The sequence below is a fragment of the Larimichthys crocea genome, chromosome I (assembly GCF_000972845.2).
Source record: "Larimichthys crocea isolate SSNF chromosome I, L_crocea_2.0, whole genome shotgun sequence".
Classification (NCBI taxonomy): domain Eukaryota; kingdom Metazoa; phylum Chordata; class Actinopteri; family Sciaenidae; genus Larimichthys; species Larimichthys crocea.
Genome location: NC_040011.1, coordinates 26,434,403 through 26,448,743, shown reverse-complemented (window position 1 = coordinate 26,448,743; position 14,341 = coordinate 26,434,403). Strand labels below are relative to the sequence as shown.

The 14,341-nt window shown below is 41.2% G+C and overlaps 4 protein-coding genes across 8 annotated transcripts; 2 read left to right on the top strand and 2 right to left on the bottom strand.

Moving 5' to 3' along the window:
* Positions 1-853: 853 nt before the first annotated feature.
* upf3b (UPF3B regulator of nonsense mediated mRNA decay) lies at positions 854-4,334 on the top strand. 2 transcript variants are annotated; one of them, XM_027285605.1, is made up of 11 exons: positions 854-1,091; positions 1,345-1,451; positions 1,544-1,650; positions 1,738-1,836; positions 2,054-2,164; positions 2,267-2,310; positions 2,397-2,585; positions 2,674-2,831; positions 2,920-3,235; positions 3,316-3,503; positions 4,095-4,334. In XM_027285605.1, the coding sequence occupies exons 1-10, from the start codon at positions 981-983 to the stop codon at positions 3,469-3,471; spliced, it is 1,398 nt and encodes a 465-aa protein (XP_027141406.1). In that variant the 5' UTR covers positions 854-980; the 3' UTR covers positions 3,472-3,503; positions 4,095-4,334. The 2 variants fall into 2 exon arrangements, with proteins under 2 accessions (XP_027141406.1, XP_027141400.1); XM_027285599.1 differs by having other exon boundaries at positions 3,316-4,334.
* Positions 4,335-5,495: 1,161 nt separating this feature from the next.
* Positions 5,496-7,769, top strand: rpl39 (ribosomal protein L39). Its single transcript, XM_027287007.1, has 3 exons — positions 5,496-5,618; positions 5,913-6,016; positions 7,545-7,769. Exons 1-3 carry the CDS (start codon positions 5,616-5,618, stop codon positions 7,591-7,593), a joined length of 156 nt encoding a protein of 51 aa, XP_027142808.1. The 5' UTR covers positions 5,496-5,615; the 3' UTR covers positions 7,594-7,769.
* Positions 7,770-8,147: 378 nt separating this feature from the next.
* sowahd (sosondowah ankyrin repeat domain family d) lies at positions 8,148-10,264 on the bottom strand. Of its 2 annotated transcripts, none has more exons than XM_027286796.1 (2): positions 9,910-10,264; positions 8,148-9,701 (listed from the first exon to the last, which is right to left on the bottom strand). In XM_027286796.1, the coding sequence occupies exon 2, from the start codon at positions 9,574-9,576 to the stop codon at positions 8,614-8,616; it is 963 nt and encodes a 320-aa protein (XP_027142597.1). In that variant the 5' UTR covers positions 9,577-9,701; positions 9,910-10,264; the 3' UTR covers positions 8,148-8,613. The 2 variants fall into 2 exon arrangements, with proteins under 2 accessions (XP_027142597.1, XP_027142639.1); XM_027286838.1 differs by having other exon boundaries at positions 8,148-9,705; positions 10,019-10,264.
* Positions 10,265-10,406: 142 nt separating this feature from the next.
* pttg1 (PTTG1 regulator of sister chromatid separation, securin) lies at positions 10,407-13,931 on the bottom strand. Of its 3 annotated transcripts, none has more exons than XM_027286890.1 (6): positions 13,802-13,931; positions 12,957-13,049; positions 12,723-12,859; positions 12,539-12,620; positions 11,874-12,035; positions 10,407-10,919 (listed from the first exon to the last, which is right to left on the bottom strand). In XM_027286890.1, exons 2-6 carry the CDS (start codon positions 13,042-13,044, stop codon positions 10,834-10,836), a joined length of 555 nt encoding a protein of 184 aa, XP_027142691.1. In that variant the 5' UTR covers positions 13,045-13,049; positions 13,802-13,931; the 3' UTR covers positions 10,407-10,833. The 3 variants fall into 3 exon arrangements, with proteins under 3 accessions (XP_027142691.1, XP_027142723.1, XP_027142761.1); XM_027286922.1 differs by having other exon boundaries at positions 13,746-13,894; XM_027286960.1 differs by having other exon boundaries at positions 12,957-13,105; positions 13,802-13,852.
* Positions 13,932-14,341: the final 410 nt, after the last annotated feature.

Genomic DNA, 14,341 nt, shown 5'->3' with positions numbered 1-14,341 from the left:
CAACATTCAACAGAGAAATTATCTTTTAGACTAAATATTGACCATTTAAAGAGACATTTACTCTGTGGAAAATATAGTTTTAAATGCTCATTTAAATAAAATGATTATTGTGGTCAGGGGTGCAGTATAGGGGGGAAAAGTTAGGACAATTTTAAGGGCTCACGACTGACAGGGGCCCCCAAAAATAGGTAAACACCAATATAAAATTATTAAATATAATAATAATTTCAAATATAATAATGAAATTAATTATCTCTTTGTTTTTATGTGTTTTGGGCAGTAAAGGTTAAATAAAAATGTCCTTTAGCAGATTTTTACGGTGGCTTTTAATCTCGCATCAAATAGTAAACTGCACTGCATACTGTATGCAGAATTGCATGCATGTACAAATCACCAGCAGTAAATATTGTGCAAGTACTATTGAACTAGAAGACGCAAAACAGTTGCAAGCCTTTGATTAGAGTTATGTAAAGCTTTTGATGGGATAGTTAGGTCCTAGAGATGTGGTGACAACAGCTGGAACAGAGGGGGCCCAATTTGATTTTTTTTTGTCATGGGGCCCAAAATTCCTGGCGGCGCCCCTGATTGTGGTATCAGTCACCAGCTGAGCATTCGTTTAGTTTGCGTTTCACAAGCAGAATATACATGCAAGCTCTTATTCTGAAGGGCATCCGAAAAAGGAAGTTGTATTTCGCTGACTGAGGTCATTCTTAAATTTAATGTAACAAAACAACGGGAGAAAAAAATAGTATTTCAGTTACATTTCCAAACCGAAGATGAAAACAAACGGACAAAACAAATTATATTTAATTATAATTAAATTAAACGTTGTCCTCGGCGGCCGCAGCGCCCCCTCGCGCGGTGACGGTGAACTACAGGCCCAACCGTCAGAGGAAGTTGCCGTTGGCTCGCTCGCTGCTAACTTGCTAAAAAAAAAAAAAGTAAACAAGTCTGTGGGGTGACATGAAACTCTTTTAACAATGAAGGAAGACAAAGAAAACACTCGACCGAAGGAGAAAAGAGTGGAAATAAAGTGTGAAGATGCGGAAAAGACGGAGAAGCCCAAAGAAAAGAAAGAGGCCATGACAAAGGTACAACTAGCTGCGTTAGCTGAAATCGCTACAAGTCGTCAGTTATAGAAATTATTAATTTAATAAATAACAACATATGACTGACTAGTTGTGTTTGATCACATACAACACGTGTACTATGCTTTGTCAATCACATAGTAAGGCAAACTGTCCCTTTGTTAACCCCACGTTTAAGTTAATATCAGCCAGTTGTTGCCCTCTTTTCTCAGTGTGATTGTTCCCGCAGCTAAAACTATCAATCATCTTTTATTAGATTGTGATCAGGAGATTACCACCGAGTCTGACCAAGGAGGAGCTGGAGGAGCAGCTACAGCCTCTGCCAGATGTGGACTACCTGGAGTTTTTCTCCAACGACACCAGGTGAGTTGATATAAAGACGTTTAATCACTTTTAAAAAATGCTACCAGTGACTTTTAATAGTTTAACCTGACGTGTGTATTCTGCCCATCCAGCCTTTACCCTCACCTCTTCGCAAGGGCTTACATCAATTTCAAAAATCAAGAGGATATAGTCCTTTTCAGAGATCGGTTTGATGGATACGTGTTCATCGACAACAGAGGTATGAAGATCACACGTAGAGCATTTTCTCAAACATTTGACAAGTGAGGCTTCACAGCTTTGGTCCACATATTGTTTTTTCAAACAGGACAGGAGTATCCTGCCGTGGTGGAGTTTGCGCCTTTTCAAAAGACCGCCAAGAAAAGGAGTAAGAAAAAAGACGCAAAATGTGGAACAATTGTTGAAGGTAAAGATGTTCACTGATACAAGTTATGTGTCTGATGCTCCTCTTTTTCTCTGTGTATGTTTGTGAATATATTTCACATTTGCAGTCTGGATTATCCTAATATCCTGTCAAACAGTTTTGTCTGATCTGAAAATGCCACTTCAATTAAAAATAGTTAGCAGGCAGTCTTACCTGAAGCAGCAACATGTCTATATGTATGTCGTATATTGTCTTTCAGATCCTGAATACAAAAAGTTCCTTGAAAATTACAACGGAGATGAGGAAAAGTTGGCGTCAACACCCGAGACCCTGTTGGAAGAGCTCGAGGCGAAATCAAAGGAACTTGTAGGTAAGTGAACATCCCCTTTTTAATGAAACATCATTTTATAAACTTTAAAACAGATACACTGCTGGAGTTATGAATTCAAATGTTTTTTTTTCTACCCCGAAGCTAAAAAAACGACTCCTCTGCTGGACTTCCTGAAGAATAAACAGGTAAATACATGCTGTGGTGTTCTGGTTCCTAATGTTAAGTTGCATGATGAATGGCCGGCCTCATGTTCTGTTTTAATGCTGTTCAGAGAATCAGGGAGGAAAAGAAAGAAGAGAGGAGAAGGAGGGAGCTCGAACGCAAGCGTCTGCGCGATGAGGAGCGTCGCAAGTGGAGGGAGGAGGACAAAAGGAAGCGCAAAGAGGCGGAGAAGATGAAGAGACTTGAGAAACCTTCGGAGAAAGACAAGGACCAAGTTAAAGAAGAACCAAAAATTAAGGTGTGTGCTGACGGGGAGTGAACCGATTTAAAGCTGTGTCCAGTTCCTAAGTTTCGTTAAGACTTTGTCTTTATTTACAACTGTGTAGCTCCTGAAGAAGCCAGACAGAGGTGATGATGTTGATCCTGAGAAGCCCAAGGAAAAGGCCAAGAAACCAGAGAAGCCAAATAAAGAGGACAGATCCATCGGCGGTGCTGATCATAAGAGGCGTCACAACATTGAAAATAAGGAGGATCGAGGACGGAAGTAAGTTACTCTAGTGTTTCTTTTTTTTTCTTTCTTCCTGCTCACATTTAACCGACTATTTAAACAGGATGTTTTGCTTTACACACAGAACGGACGAACATGGGAGAAAAGAGTTCAGGGAGCGCGACGTAGATCGAGACCGAGAGCGGGAGAAGGAGCGGCGGCAGAAAGAGAAGGAGCGCATCAAGCGCCAGGACGAAGATCGGCGGAGAAGGAGAGAACGGCAGGATGGAGATAACTCGTGCAGGAAGCGGGAGGAGGAGGTTAAAAAAGAAAAAGATCGTGCCTTGGAGAAGAAAAAGGGTGACAACTTTGGAGACTCCTTTCACTCTGAGAGGCCGGAGAAGCATGCCAAAGACAACAAGAAGGACGAGAGCGGTAAAAGGGAGCGGCTGCGAAATAAGGTAACCACTCTACTTTTCAAATCATTAAGTCTTTCCTGCATTTTTCTGTATTTCTAAGATGCATTCTTTCTTTGCATCAGGACCGACCTGCTATCCAGCTGTACCAGCCAGGGGCCAGAAGCCGCAACAAACCTACAGGAGGAGGAGGAGGAGGTGGAGGAGGTGGCGAGTCCAACTGTGCCGACCGGAAGCCAGATACAGAGACGGAGAAAGTGGCCGACAAAGGAGACGATTGAGCAGATTTCTACTTATGGCATTTTTAAGTTTGGTGAGGAGAGGGGAGACAGGCCTGTGAGGCTCAGAGCAGCGATGTGGCGCCTCAGGGCGACGTGCACTGCAGTTCAAGCAGGGCTGCATCCAGCTCTCCCAGTCTCAGAGGCAGAGATGCGACTGTGGAGCCTCTTAGTGCCTGAATGTGATCCTCTTTAGTTTTGTTAGGAAAGGTAACCTTCGGAAGGAGTTTGGCTGTAGGGCACATTAGGTGAAGCCAAAGCTTTCTTGGACCACGTGAACTCAAAGTGACCTTATTTCAGTACTGATGTAAAGAGTTATACATGCTGCAAAGATTGGCTTTAAACATGCTCGTCCATATCACACTCAATACAGTTGTTTCCTTTCATTACTTACCATGTCAACGATGCCAAGCTCATCCACATTGTTTCTACCCCGACTTCTTAAACAAGATTTCTGTTGTAACATTGACATTTTCACATGGGAATAACATCTTACTCTGCCCGAGGAGCCAGACAATCCAAATGAATGTGCTGAACGTAGTTGTTGTAGTCTTAAAGGCGCAACATGCTGAAGGTCATATTCTGTACTAACCTGGAACGCGTCTTTTGTTTTTACATTCACACAGTGACTGAGGAGAAATAGCCATTTCTGTCTAGACTGCCATGTGACTGCCATGCCTGCATGCAGCCTTCAATCGATGATCAACCTGTGGCCTTCCCCCTCTTTTCTAATCTGAAACTCTCCTGAAGTATTAATGTGTGATGTACTAAACTGATTTACGGCATGAGAGTGCATCGCTGCTGGTGATGCTAACATACGGTAGCCACTTTTGATTGGAAATAATAAAAAAAAAAAAAGGTCTTTGCTCAAGTGTATTTTTGGTCTTTGTTCAGTCTGCAAATACAAAAAAAATATTGACAGGTGTCAATGTTTATAGGTTTAGTATATTTGTTTCATAACACTGCATTAAGTCCAGTTATGTGCTAAATTAACTGTTTAAACCTAAGACTTGATTAACTTCATTAGGAATATGTATCATTCACGGACTACTGGTCCCTCTACAAGACATATACAGACCCTGCTTGAGCTGATGTTCTACTTCAGTGCTGCGTATTCCCTAACAAATTTGCAATTAATAAAAGCCAATTGACATGTATTAAACCATGGGCTTCAGAGGCTCTTTGGTGCATTCACTTGAGCTTTTTAGTATTTAATTATCTCAGTGGGAAATAGGTCTGAATCAGAGGGTGATAAGTGGTGGAAGCAGTACTCAGATCCTTACGATTACAATAAAAATATGTAAAAATACTCTTAGGTCCTGGTCACTGATCACTAAAGTGTGTCAAAATAAAAGCACACATACTATTTGTCTCTTTAAAAAATATTATTTGAGTGTAAGCAGAGGTTTGATATTGGAAGGAGTCAATTGTAACTAAATATTACGTTGTGTTTGTATCAATTCAGCTGTTTTTATTGCCTTTTAATTTGCTTTGCTTTTAAAATGGAAAAAAATGTAAAATCTGAGATAAGACCAACTTTATTGATCTCAAACTGTGGAAATTCACTTGTTGCGGGAAGCTCAAAATACACAAGGTTTATAAGAAAGAGAGAAAATCTAACATATGGTAGAAATAGGATGAGACTGAGTAAACATAAATTACAATGAACCTATAAGATAAATCTGAATTTAACGTGCAAATAAATTTTAAAAATATAGATAAAAAAAACACTAGAAAAAAAAGAAAGAAATAAAACTACAAATATAGATTAAAAACAATATACAATTAAATTAGGCTGTAGAAAATGAATGAAAGTCACCGCATGGAGCAGAGGTAGTGCAAACAAAGTCAGAAATGCACATTTAGATATTTTCATATATATATAACATATAACTATATAACTAAATATATATATATATATATATAATATATATAAATATTATATATAATTAATTATATATATACACACAAGTATACGGATGTGCAAAGTGACTACACAGTATAAAACAGTATTAAACACACTGGGATGAATGTAATACAACACATCACGTGGTGTCGCTGTTCGGCGCTCATTGGATAAAAAAAGCAACGTCACTTCCTTCTCTCTCTTCGACCACCGCCATAGTCGGGAAAGGACTGTGGACAAAATGGTAAATACAAAATCTTTAAACATCCACGTCTGCAGCTCGTGTAAACCTGCTCCGACACATGTATCCGTTAAGAAACACCTCGAGTGTACCTCACAGATGTGTATGATGTGTAAAATGAAGGAGGATGAGCATTTTAAAGCCGATGAACGATGCTAGCCGGCAGCTCCTCTGCGCTGTTACGCATGTTGGGCTTCCTTCACCAGTGCTAGCTGCTCGCTTAAACTCAGCTCAAGCTTTAAATGAGTTTATATTATTGTTACTTTTGTGCTAACGGTGTATATCTGTGTCATCTAGTCGTCCCACAAGACTTTCAGGATCAAGCGCTTCCTCGCTAAGAAGCAGAAACAGAACAGGCCCATTCCTCAGTGGATCAGAATGAAGACCGGCAACAAGATCAGGTGAGTCCAACTGTGTTTGTGATCATGAGGAGAGACTGCTGGGTGCTAGGAAACATCAAGTTTGACTCCTGTTTACACTCATGGGCCAGTTTATTAGGCACGTGATCAGATATGTGAGGAGTGAGATGCTGACATGACTCCATCAGACTGTAACTAAGTGTCGTTTAATGCACAGTAAAAGCCTTTGAGCTCCATTTAAATGCTTCGTTTATCCACCCGTGTACACTAACTTTCCCGTGCATGAGGTACACTCTGCAGTAAATCCACTCTCATGAAGACTTTAATGTTCTGTTGAGACTGTTTCAGAGCTACAGCGTCAAATTCATGGTGGTTTTAAAGAGGCTTCAGGTTGTGCTGCTGTTGAGTCACACCGTCATATCAAAATTAGTTCTATTAAAGAGTTGACCAAGCACAACATACGGCCTCCAAACATTACACTTTAAGTTGCACATGGATAGGTGTTCGGTAAATGCACCATCTCCTGATGTTTTCATGCACACAAAGTTCACATGTCCTGAAAAGTGTAGAGGATGCTTAAATCTGCTTGAGCGTCGTCTCGTGTGTTAATGGGATTTATAATTGCACCACAGCCCTGCACTTTAGTGTTGATCCGTCTCAGCTTTCTACCTTTTTAAGTGCATAGAGTTTGACTGGCTGTCTAATGCATGGGGAAAAGCAGGAACTCCTTATCATGTAAAGCAGGTCTGCAATTGCAGCACTCCGTTGCAGTAGAGTGCTGTCATTAACCCTGCTGAGAGCATCTATTCTGCCACAGAGCTCATCCTCCTGCTCACTCCGCTGGTATGAGGAAGCTCTGTAGCTGAACATCACGCTGTTTTCACAAACAAATCTCCTTCCTGAAGGACTTCCCTGGTATTGGTGGCTTCTGAAATCACTATGGCCCCAGAGTGAGATTTTTTTTTTTCCATAACTGCAAAGATTCAGTGGAAACGGAGAGGAAATACGCCTCTTGAAAACATTTCCCATTCGCTAGAAAGCATCTTCTTATTGCAGTGACCTTAGATCGACTTTATAATCACACAGGATGTGGTGTCGTCGCTTCGGAAAATCAGAGCAGCGTCAACAGAATTTACATGGCTTCCAGCGATCCCTTGAACATGGCCCTAAATTTGACTTTCTCATTTGAATGAGGAGACTGGTATCATCTGTGCCAAAGAAGAATACCCAGTTAGTCTTTGTTCTAAGAAATACGAACAATCAGCACAGGATTGGGAAGTTGGGCTTAGATTAATACTTAGACCTGAGTTTTAAGGGATGCATCCGTCTACGACTTCATGTTTTTTTTTCGATTGTACAACCAACAGATGACGGTGATGGCTAAAACCACAGCTTGCAAGCTGTTTCTTTTTGGCAAGTCTGTAAATGAATTGCTGAGAATAATCACAGATAACAGTAACTTAATCTACCTAGATACTAAGAATGCAGTAATATTTTTACTGGATGACACATTCTTGTAAGTAAATGTTCCCCTCCCCTGACATGTTTGATTTTTCTGTCTTGATTCCAGGTACAACTCCAAGAGGAGACACTGGAGGAGGACCAAGCTCGGCCTGTAAACGTGAGGGTCCGTGGATCCCAGCATCCCTCCATCCCATCAACATCTGCCAGGACCTCCAGCTGCAGGGCCTGACCACGGGGAGGGAGCCATGTTATCTGGAGCAGCAGTCGTTTTGTACAGATACTCTGGTTATACTCATGTTTGACAATAAAAGATCTGTGATCAAACTTGAAATGTTGCTGTACAGCTTCTTTTTTTTTCCCCCTCAAGGTTTACAGGCTCTGTTTTTGAAAGACAAACATAACACAGGGAGTGGTAATGCTGACACGGCTCTACAGAAAGAGGCACTATGAAGGGGGGGGGATTCAGCCTCTGGACCATGTAAACACTTAGGAATTGCTGTTTTGTGGAAGATTGTGGTTATTTCTAGCTCAGCTTTGTTGCTTGTGCCAAAGACAGCACTGATCTAGCAGGACAAACTATGAAGTGTTTACTCAACGTACTAAAAACTGCAGGAAAGGTTAGCCACGTCAGCAGTCACTAACATTTGAGTTGTTGACCCCGGCAGAACTGGGTCAGGAGAGAGAAATGTCTTAGGAAAAGCTAATTGAGTACAGTGAGCGTTTTTATTAAAGTGAGGTTCAGTAAAGAATTTACTCCAGTGCCAGAACTTTTTTTTTCTTTCTTTTAAAAAAAAATCACTTTCTAGGTCTCCATGAAATTTTTGGACAAGTGGCTCCCAACCTTTTGGGTTTAGACCCTTTACAAGTTTACTTGGTGACCCACATCACAAGTGGACTGTGTGGACATGAGGTATGAGCAGATTTGAGGCCTGAAGAGGTGAAAGTATCAAATATTTGACATGGAAGGAGAGTTTATCAGAAGTAATGTTGAGGTATTGGGCGTGTTACTGCTCTAACAAATACACTTGATTAAAAAATATCTGAAATGAACTGGAAAAGTCGAAATATTCTTGCTTGCACTCAAAAGCAGTGACCGTTCAGGAGGTTGGGAACCACTAAAATATTGACATAAATATGAAACAATGAACACATTTCAAAGGTTATGTCACAATAACTCAGTTTTTGTTTCCCTTAAATGAAAACGAGGGTAGCAGCTTCTTTAAGGACTTAAACCTCCAGCCGTCGGCCCTCTTAGTCCACTTAAAGGAGTCCACCTCATCTGTCTGTCTGTCATCCGCCTCCTCATGCTCGGTCACGGTCATTGCGCCAGCGCAGTTGTTGTTGTTGACATTTTGCGCACATCCGCAGCTGTGCTCATCGTCCCACGTCCCCAGCAGCTCCTTCATCTCCAGCGGGGCGTCTCCCTTTAGATACTGCCAGGCTCTTTTCCCATTGTAGTCCATGGCATCGATGTTGGCACCGAAAGCTCCGACCAGCAGTTTGACCACCATGTACTGCCGGTGCATGCTGGCGACGTGCAGCGGGGTGAGCCCGCCGCTGCCCCGCATGTTTACATTCACGGAGATCCCCGCACTTTCTGCGTACCGCAAAACTTTGAGCAGTATCTCGTCCTGTCCTCTCTTGGCTAACCAGTGCAGGACTGAGTACCCGCTGATGAAATCCTTCCTGGTTAACAGATGGGGGTCCTCGGAGATGAACTCCAGGATGGTTTCATAGTTTCCCTCCACCGCGGACAGCATCCACGCGTGCTCCATGGGGTACAAAACCCAGGCTTCGTCCTGCTCCGAGGACACGGTGGAAATCAGCGAGGACCGCACGCTGCTGAACCCGCTGTGTGATGAGTTGCCCAAAAGCAGCTCTTTGAGGTACCTTTTACGCATAGCGGGTGTGAGCGACGTTCGCTCCGTGGACTCTCTCTGGAGCGGCGCGGAGCTGTCAGTGACTTCCAGCTGCCTCTGCAGCCTCGACCTACGCTGGAAAGCACTGGGCATGACCTGCATGCCATATCTGGAGAGCCGCTCCACAACGGTGCCCTGTCCGGACCCCCTGCTGCCGTGGGCGTCGGTATTGCTGACAGCTGGTTCAGATCCAGCATTATCTGATCTGTTCTCATACATGCTTGCTTGGCTCCCTGCTCGACGAGTTCAAGGAAACTTCCCTTTATTTAGACAACACCCCTGAAGATATCAGTGTCAAATTATAAACTGGGGATGGTTTCCCTCCACTCCACTGGACCGGTTCCCTGTCTCGGGGGAGGGAAAAAGATCATTTGTAACATATATGGACGTCTAGGCAGAAAAACAAGCGTAAACATGATATTTTAAGCATCTTAAGTGTAAACAGAACAAGTTCCTCATTTCGCAAGTATGTTTAAGTCCCCTCATTTCAACTTCTTAAGACTAACAATGTTTGACTCTTGAGTCGTCTGTAGCCACGGCAATTTTACGCACCTGTGCGGCAAAGTCCTGCTCCGTGTCCAAAGCGCACAGCCTGACTCTCCAACTGTAACCATTACCCGCCTCAAAGTCACAGCTCCGCTATTATTTTAAAAGGATTTACCTCAAACACTGAGCTGCTGCTCAAGTAGACTCTTTCCTTTTCAAAAGGAAGTGAGACAAAGTTCATTCTAACCTCTGGCAAAACCCAATGGCGAGAATCCTTCACATGTGACCGCCAATGGATTTCAAATCAGGAAGTAAGTCAGTGCACACTTCCCTGATAATTTAATTACAAGAGATAGAAGTGCTGGAATACCACAGAGCAGAAATACTGTTACAAGAAGGCATCTGCATATTTAAGTACAAAACAGGTTTCATAAACGTTTTAACATTACATATTTATGAACATTGATCATTTATATGCAATGTTACAGTTTGTCACTTTAAGGTGAAGCTGGGTCTGACTAAGTGCTTCAACAATTGGGTAACTGAATTTCCACCCAGGGATCAATAGAGGGCAACACTTTATTTGGATAGTTTATACAGCATTTGTACAGTTTGTCTACAGTCAATAATTAACAGATTAATGAAACCATAAACAGTATGACATCAGAAAGTGTTTAGTTTTCTTATCTAAGCCTTTTAATCTCACAAATACTCAATGCAATCTGTAGGGAGACTACACAAGTCTGTACAGTGCACCATAAGTGATATTTTGTATTATTGATCTAAACATGCAAAGTAACTAGTAAAGTCATAAATACACTAGAGTTTAAGTTCAACATTTGTCTCAAACTGTACCATATGACAGGAAATGTACTCATTCACTCTCCGCAGTTAAACTGTGTCAGAGCAAATCAGAGATAGCAGGGATAAAAACAGATAAAACAAACTTTATTTCAGTTAAAGAAAATGTAGTCATGACCCACACATGCATTAACAGTCAGTAACAAACTCTGGAGGAAGTTCAACAGTCAGCTCGTCGAGTGTTTGAAGAAAGGCGTCGAGCTCTGAGCAATAATCTGTGGAGGGAGATACAGTCAAGTTAATGATAACTGTAGTTAATGATACTTCTAGTTACAAACCTGTGCCCCATACTTAGTGACTACACCTGCCAAACAGACGGAAGCCATTTTGACATGAAATAGCAGGGTCAACACAGGTGTTTCCAATGATACTAATTAAGGTTCAGTTCCATTCATTGTAGCAGAGCAGCAACACATCAGACCTGGAATGGGACCTTATTAATTATTGGTAACACCTGTGTTTACTCTGAGCTCATATCAAAATGGCTGCTGTGAAAAACGTCTGGTGTTACCTCGTTCCTAAATCTGGTCTCACTTTGTAAGTCTGGCCATCATTCATACTTGAAAACATTTTAAGGATACAATGGGGGTTCCCAGAATTTTTGTTGCAACTGTTGTATGAAGTTATGTGATTTAAAGTGGCTCAAATGAAAACCGCGGCACAGTTTCTGTAAAGACAAGCTGCTATACACACAGTGTAAATTTACTGTGCAGTTACTCTGCATGTCAGATAATGAGGTGACTGAGAAATTTATTGCAATTTGGGTGAACTAATGCTACAAATCTGCTTCATTAGGGTTAGACAAATGAGATTAATGCTACAAATCTGCTTCATTAGGGTTAGACAAATGAGATTTATGCTTTGTTGAATACTAGATTCTGATTGTATAGCAGACCGTTGCCATGGCCACAGGGATGTAATAAGGATAATTGTTACAGTGGGTCATTGTTGCAAAACAGGATAATGCACAATACCTAAAATTATGAAAATAAATTAACAGCTTTTACTATGTCTTTAAAGCAGACAAATTGGAAAAAAATATTTTTATCTTTTCATCAATGTGATGACATAATTAGACAAATATCCTTCATTTACATGAAGTGCCCCATCTACATATTGAGAGGGAAGATAATCTATACTAGTCACTAAAAGTATTATGAACTTGATACCTGAATGTTTTGGCATTTTTACAGGTGACAGGTTTGGGAGTGGATCAAACTTTTCCAGGTCCTCCTCATATAGATGTGGAGCTTGTGGGAAACTCGCCAGTCCAGGCAGAGCAAAGCCGCTGAGAGGAATCAGATCCTCAGGTACACTGTACTTCTCAAACTCTGGTTTAAAAAGACAAAAGCTCATCTTTAAAATATTGTTTTAAACACAGCATGGGGAAGAACAGAAAGTTCCCTTATGCAGCAAACACAAGTGATCTCAGCACCTAGCAGCTGCTAACAAGTGTGCAAACTTTACAGTAAGGAGAAACCTTACCTGAAACATGAGCTTTTAATGCACTTAAATTCAAGTGTCAAAATACTCATGGCAAGTCTTTACAAGCATGCAACTATTACACATCACAGCTCAAGTCTTTAGATTGGTTCTGCAATTCAGGTGTCAAGAGAATAGTTTCCACCCAGTTTTAGCAACAAAAGCTAGTCCTCCGTCTCTATTGAGCAAAGCGTTTGACAAATGGGCCGAGTCCTGAGGGGATAAACCATTAATGGACGCAAGGAAGCAAAGCTAATGTGCTTTAAACAGAAGAGGTCATTTCTGATTAAACAGCGTTTTATCTTCAAATCCCAAAACAGAAACGTGATCATACAGCTGATGTCATCGTTACCTAGAGGGTCATAAGGGATGAACTTCTCAATTTCTGGATATTCCTCCACTTTGGTACAAGCAGCTTGTTTGACTTTAGTTTCCTGTGGTAGACAAAATATTGCATTAGTGCATGCACTGTATGAAGTACAGATGAACCTGACATAACCTGACATTTTTTCATAACCATTATAGTTCATGCGAACCTGTGGCTTTAGGAGTTTCTTCTCCTGTACATTGACAGCAGGGGTGGAGACTTTTTTGTTGACTGCACCAAAAGCCTTACGACCAGATGGCAAAGGAGTGGTAAAGGTTTTGGCAGTCATAGGAGATCTCAGTTTCTCTGGTGCAGTGCAAAAAAAAAAAAGAAGCAAAGGTTAATGCAGAGTTCCACACAGACCAATATTACCACAAGGAGCACGATGTTGGCATTTCCATACCTGGAGCAGACTGAAGCCGCTGTCGCATTTTCAGAGCAGGTGGATGAAGACGTGCATTTTCACGCTCTGCAAAGATTATGTTGGCCATTGTATCTGAAAACACATTCGGACATTAGCTACTGCAACACCATCACGTAGAAGAGACCTTTCTGTGACACATAGCAAGAAGAGCACAGGTGTTAACAGGCAAGAGTCAGTCACAGGGGCCTTGTGCACACAGGATCATGGAGCCAAGCTATTTTTGATGTGAAGTAATCAGAAAATGTGTAACTGTTTTCACATAATGAATCGGATAATACTTTTTTGGTCATATGATAGTAAACTGAAGAACTGAGTTTTGCACTGTTGACAAACAACCTGTCATTTTGTGTACTGGATACAAGACAGTTACCAAGAGGATTAATCAATTAAAATAGTTGCATCTCAAGTTGTTATAAAAAACAAACTATGCAGTGAAGTTCTGGGAAAAGCTATAATAAGTTAGTTTTATTTTGTCACATCTTTATGGTTCATCATTAAGAATACAGGCACACAAAAAACTAAATACACTGTATTATAGCATTTTTTTTGTAAAGTATAGTCGTAAACATTAATGAATGACACTGGTTCACTGCTAGCTTCCAAACCGCTGTTCAGTTGCACATACTGTCACAGATTTAGTTTGTCACGGCGGCAAACACAACATAACTTCACTTTTTGAGCCAGCAAACATCATAACGTCACCGCTAACGGCAGCTTAGCGGAGTTTCGTTAAGTTTAGTCTCCGGTCACGTTAATTTAAAAACTCACTGTGATGAAAACTGCAACCAGTCACGTTAACCTTGATACACCTGCGTCAGTGTTACCTCGGTGATCTGTGGTAACCGTCTCTGCCGGTCGCTCTCAGGTCAGAAAGTTGTTATGGTCTGAAATTAATGTGCACGCGCCGCGGCTTCTTTTTAAATTCAGTGCCTTCATCTGATTGGTCGCTGTAGCACGCAGAGGACGTGAATGGGCGGCTCCCAAATATATATATATTCATCGCTTTTAACGTTAGTTTCATGAATAATTTACATTATGGACATGATACGACCTAATGATTTAAAAACCTAATACTTTGAAGTTATTTCAAGACATAATATGAAAATATATGTGATATACATCTAGTTTGTTTCCGTTTGTAACGTTAACTGACGTCGGTTCACGCCCATTCGCACTGGACGAAACCATAAAAGCATCCTGTGGGTGAGCTCAGCGGGTAACATTTCTTTATCTTAATCACAATTATTTGATATACTAAATATGTCAAAACATGAGCCGAAATATATGCGGAGTTTATACTTAATTTAAACAATATGAGCACGGTTGTGACAGTATTGTGCCTTTAAAAATAGCTCGTTGAAACA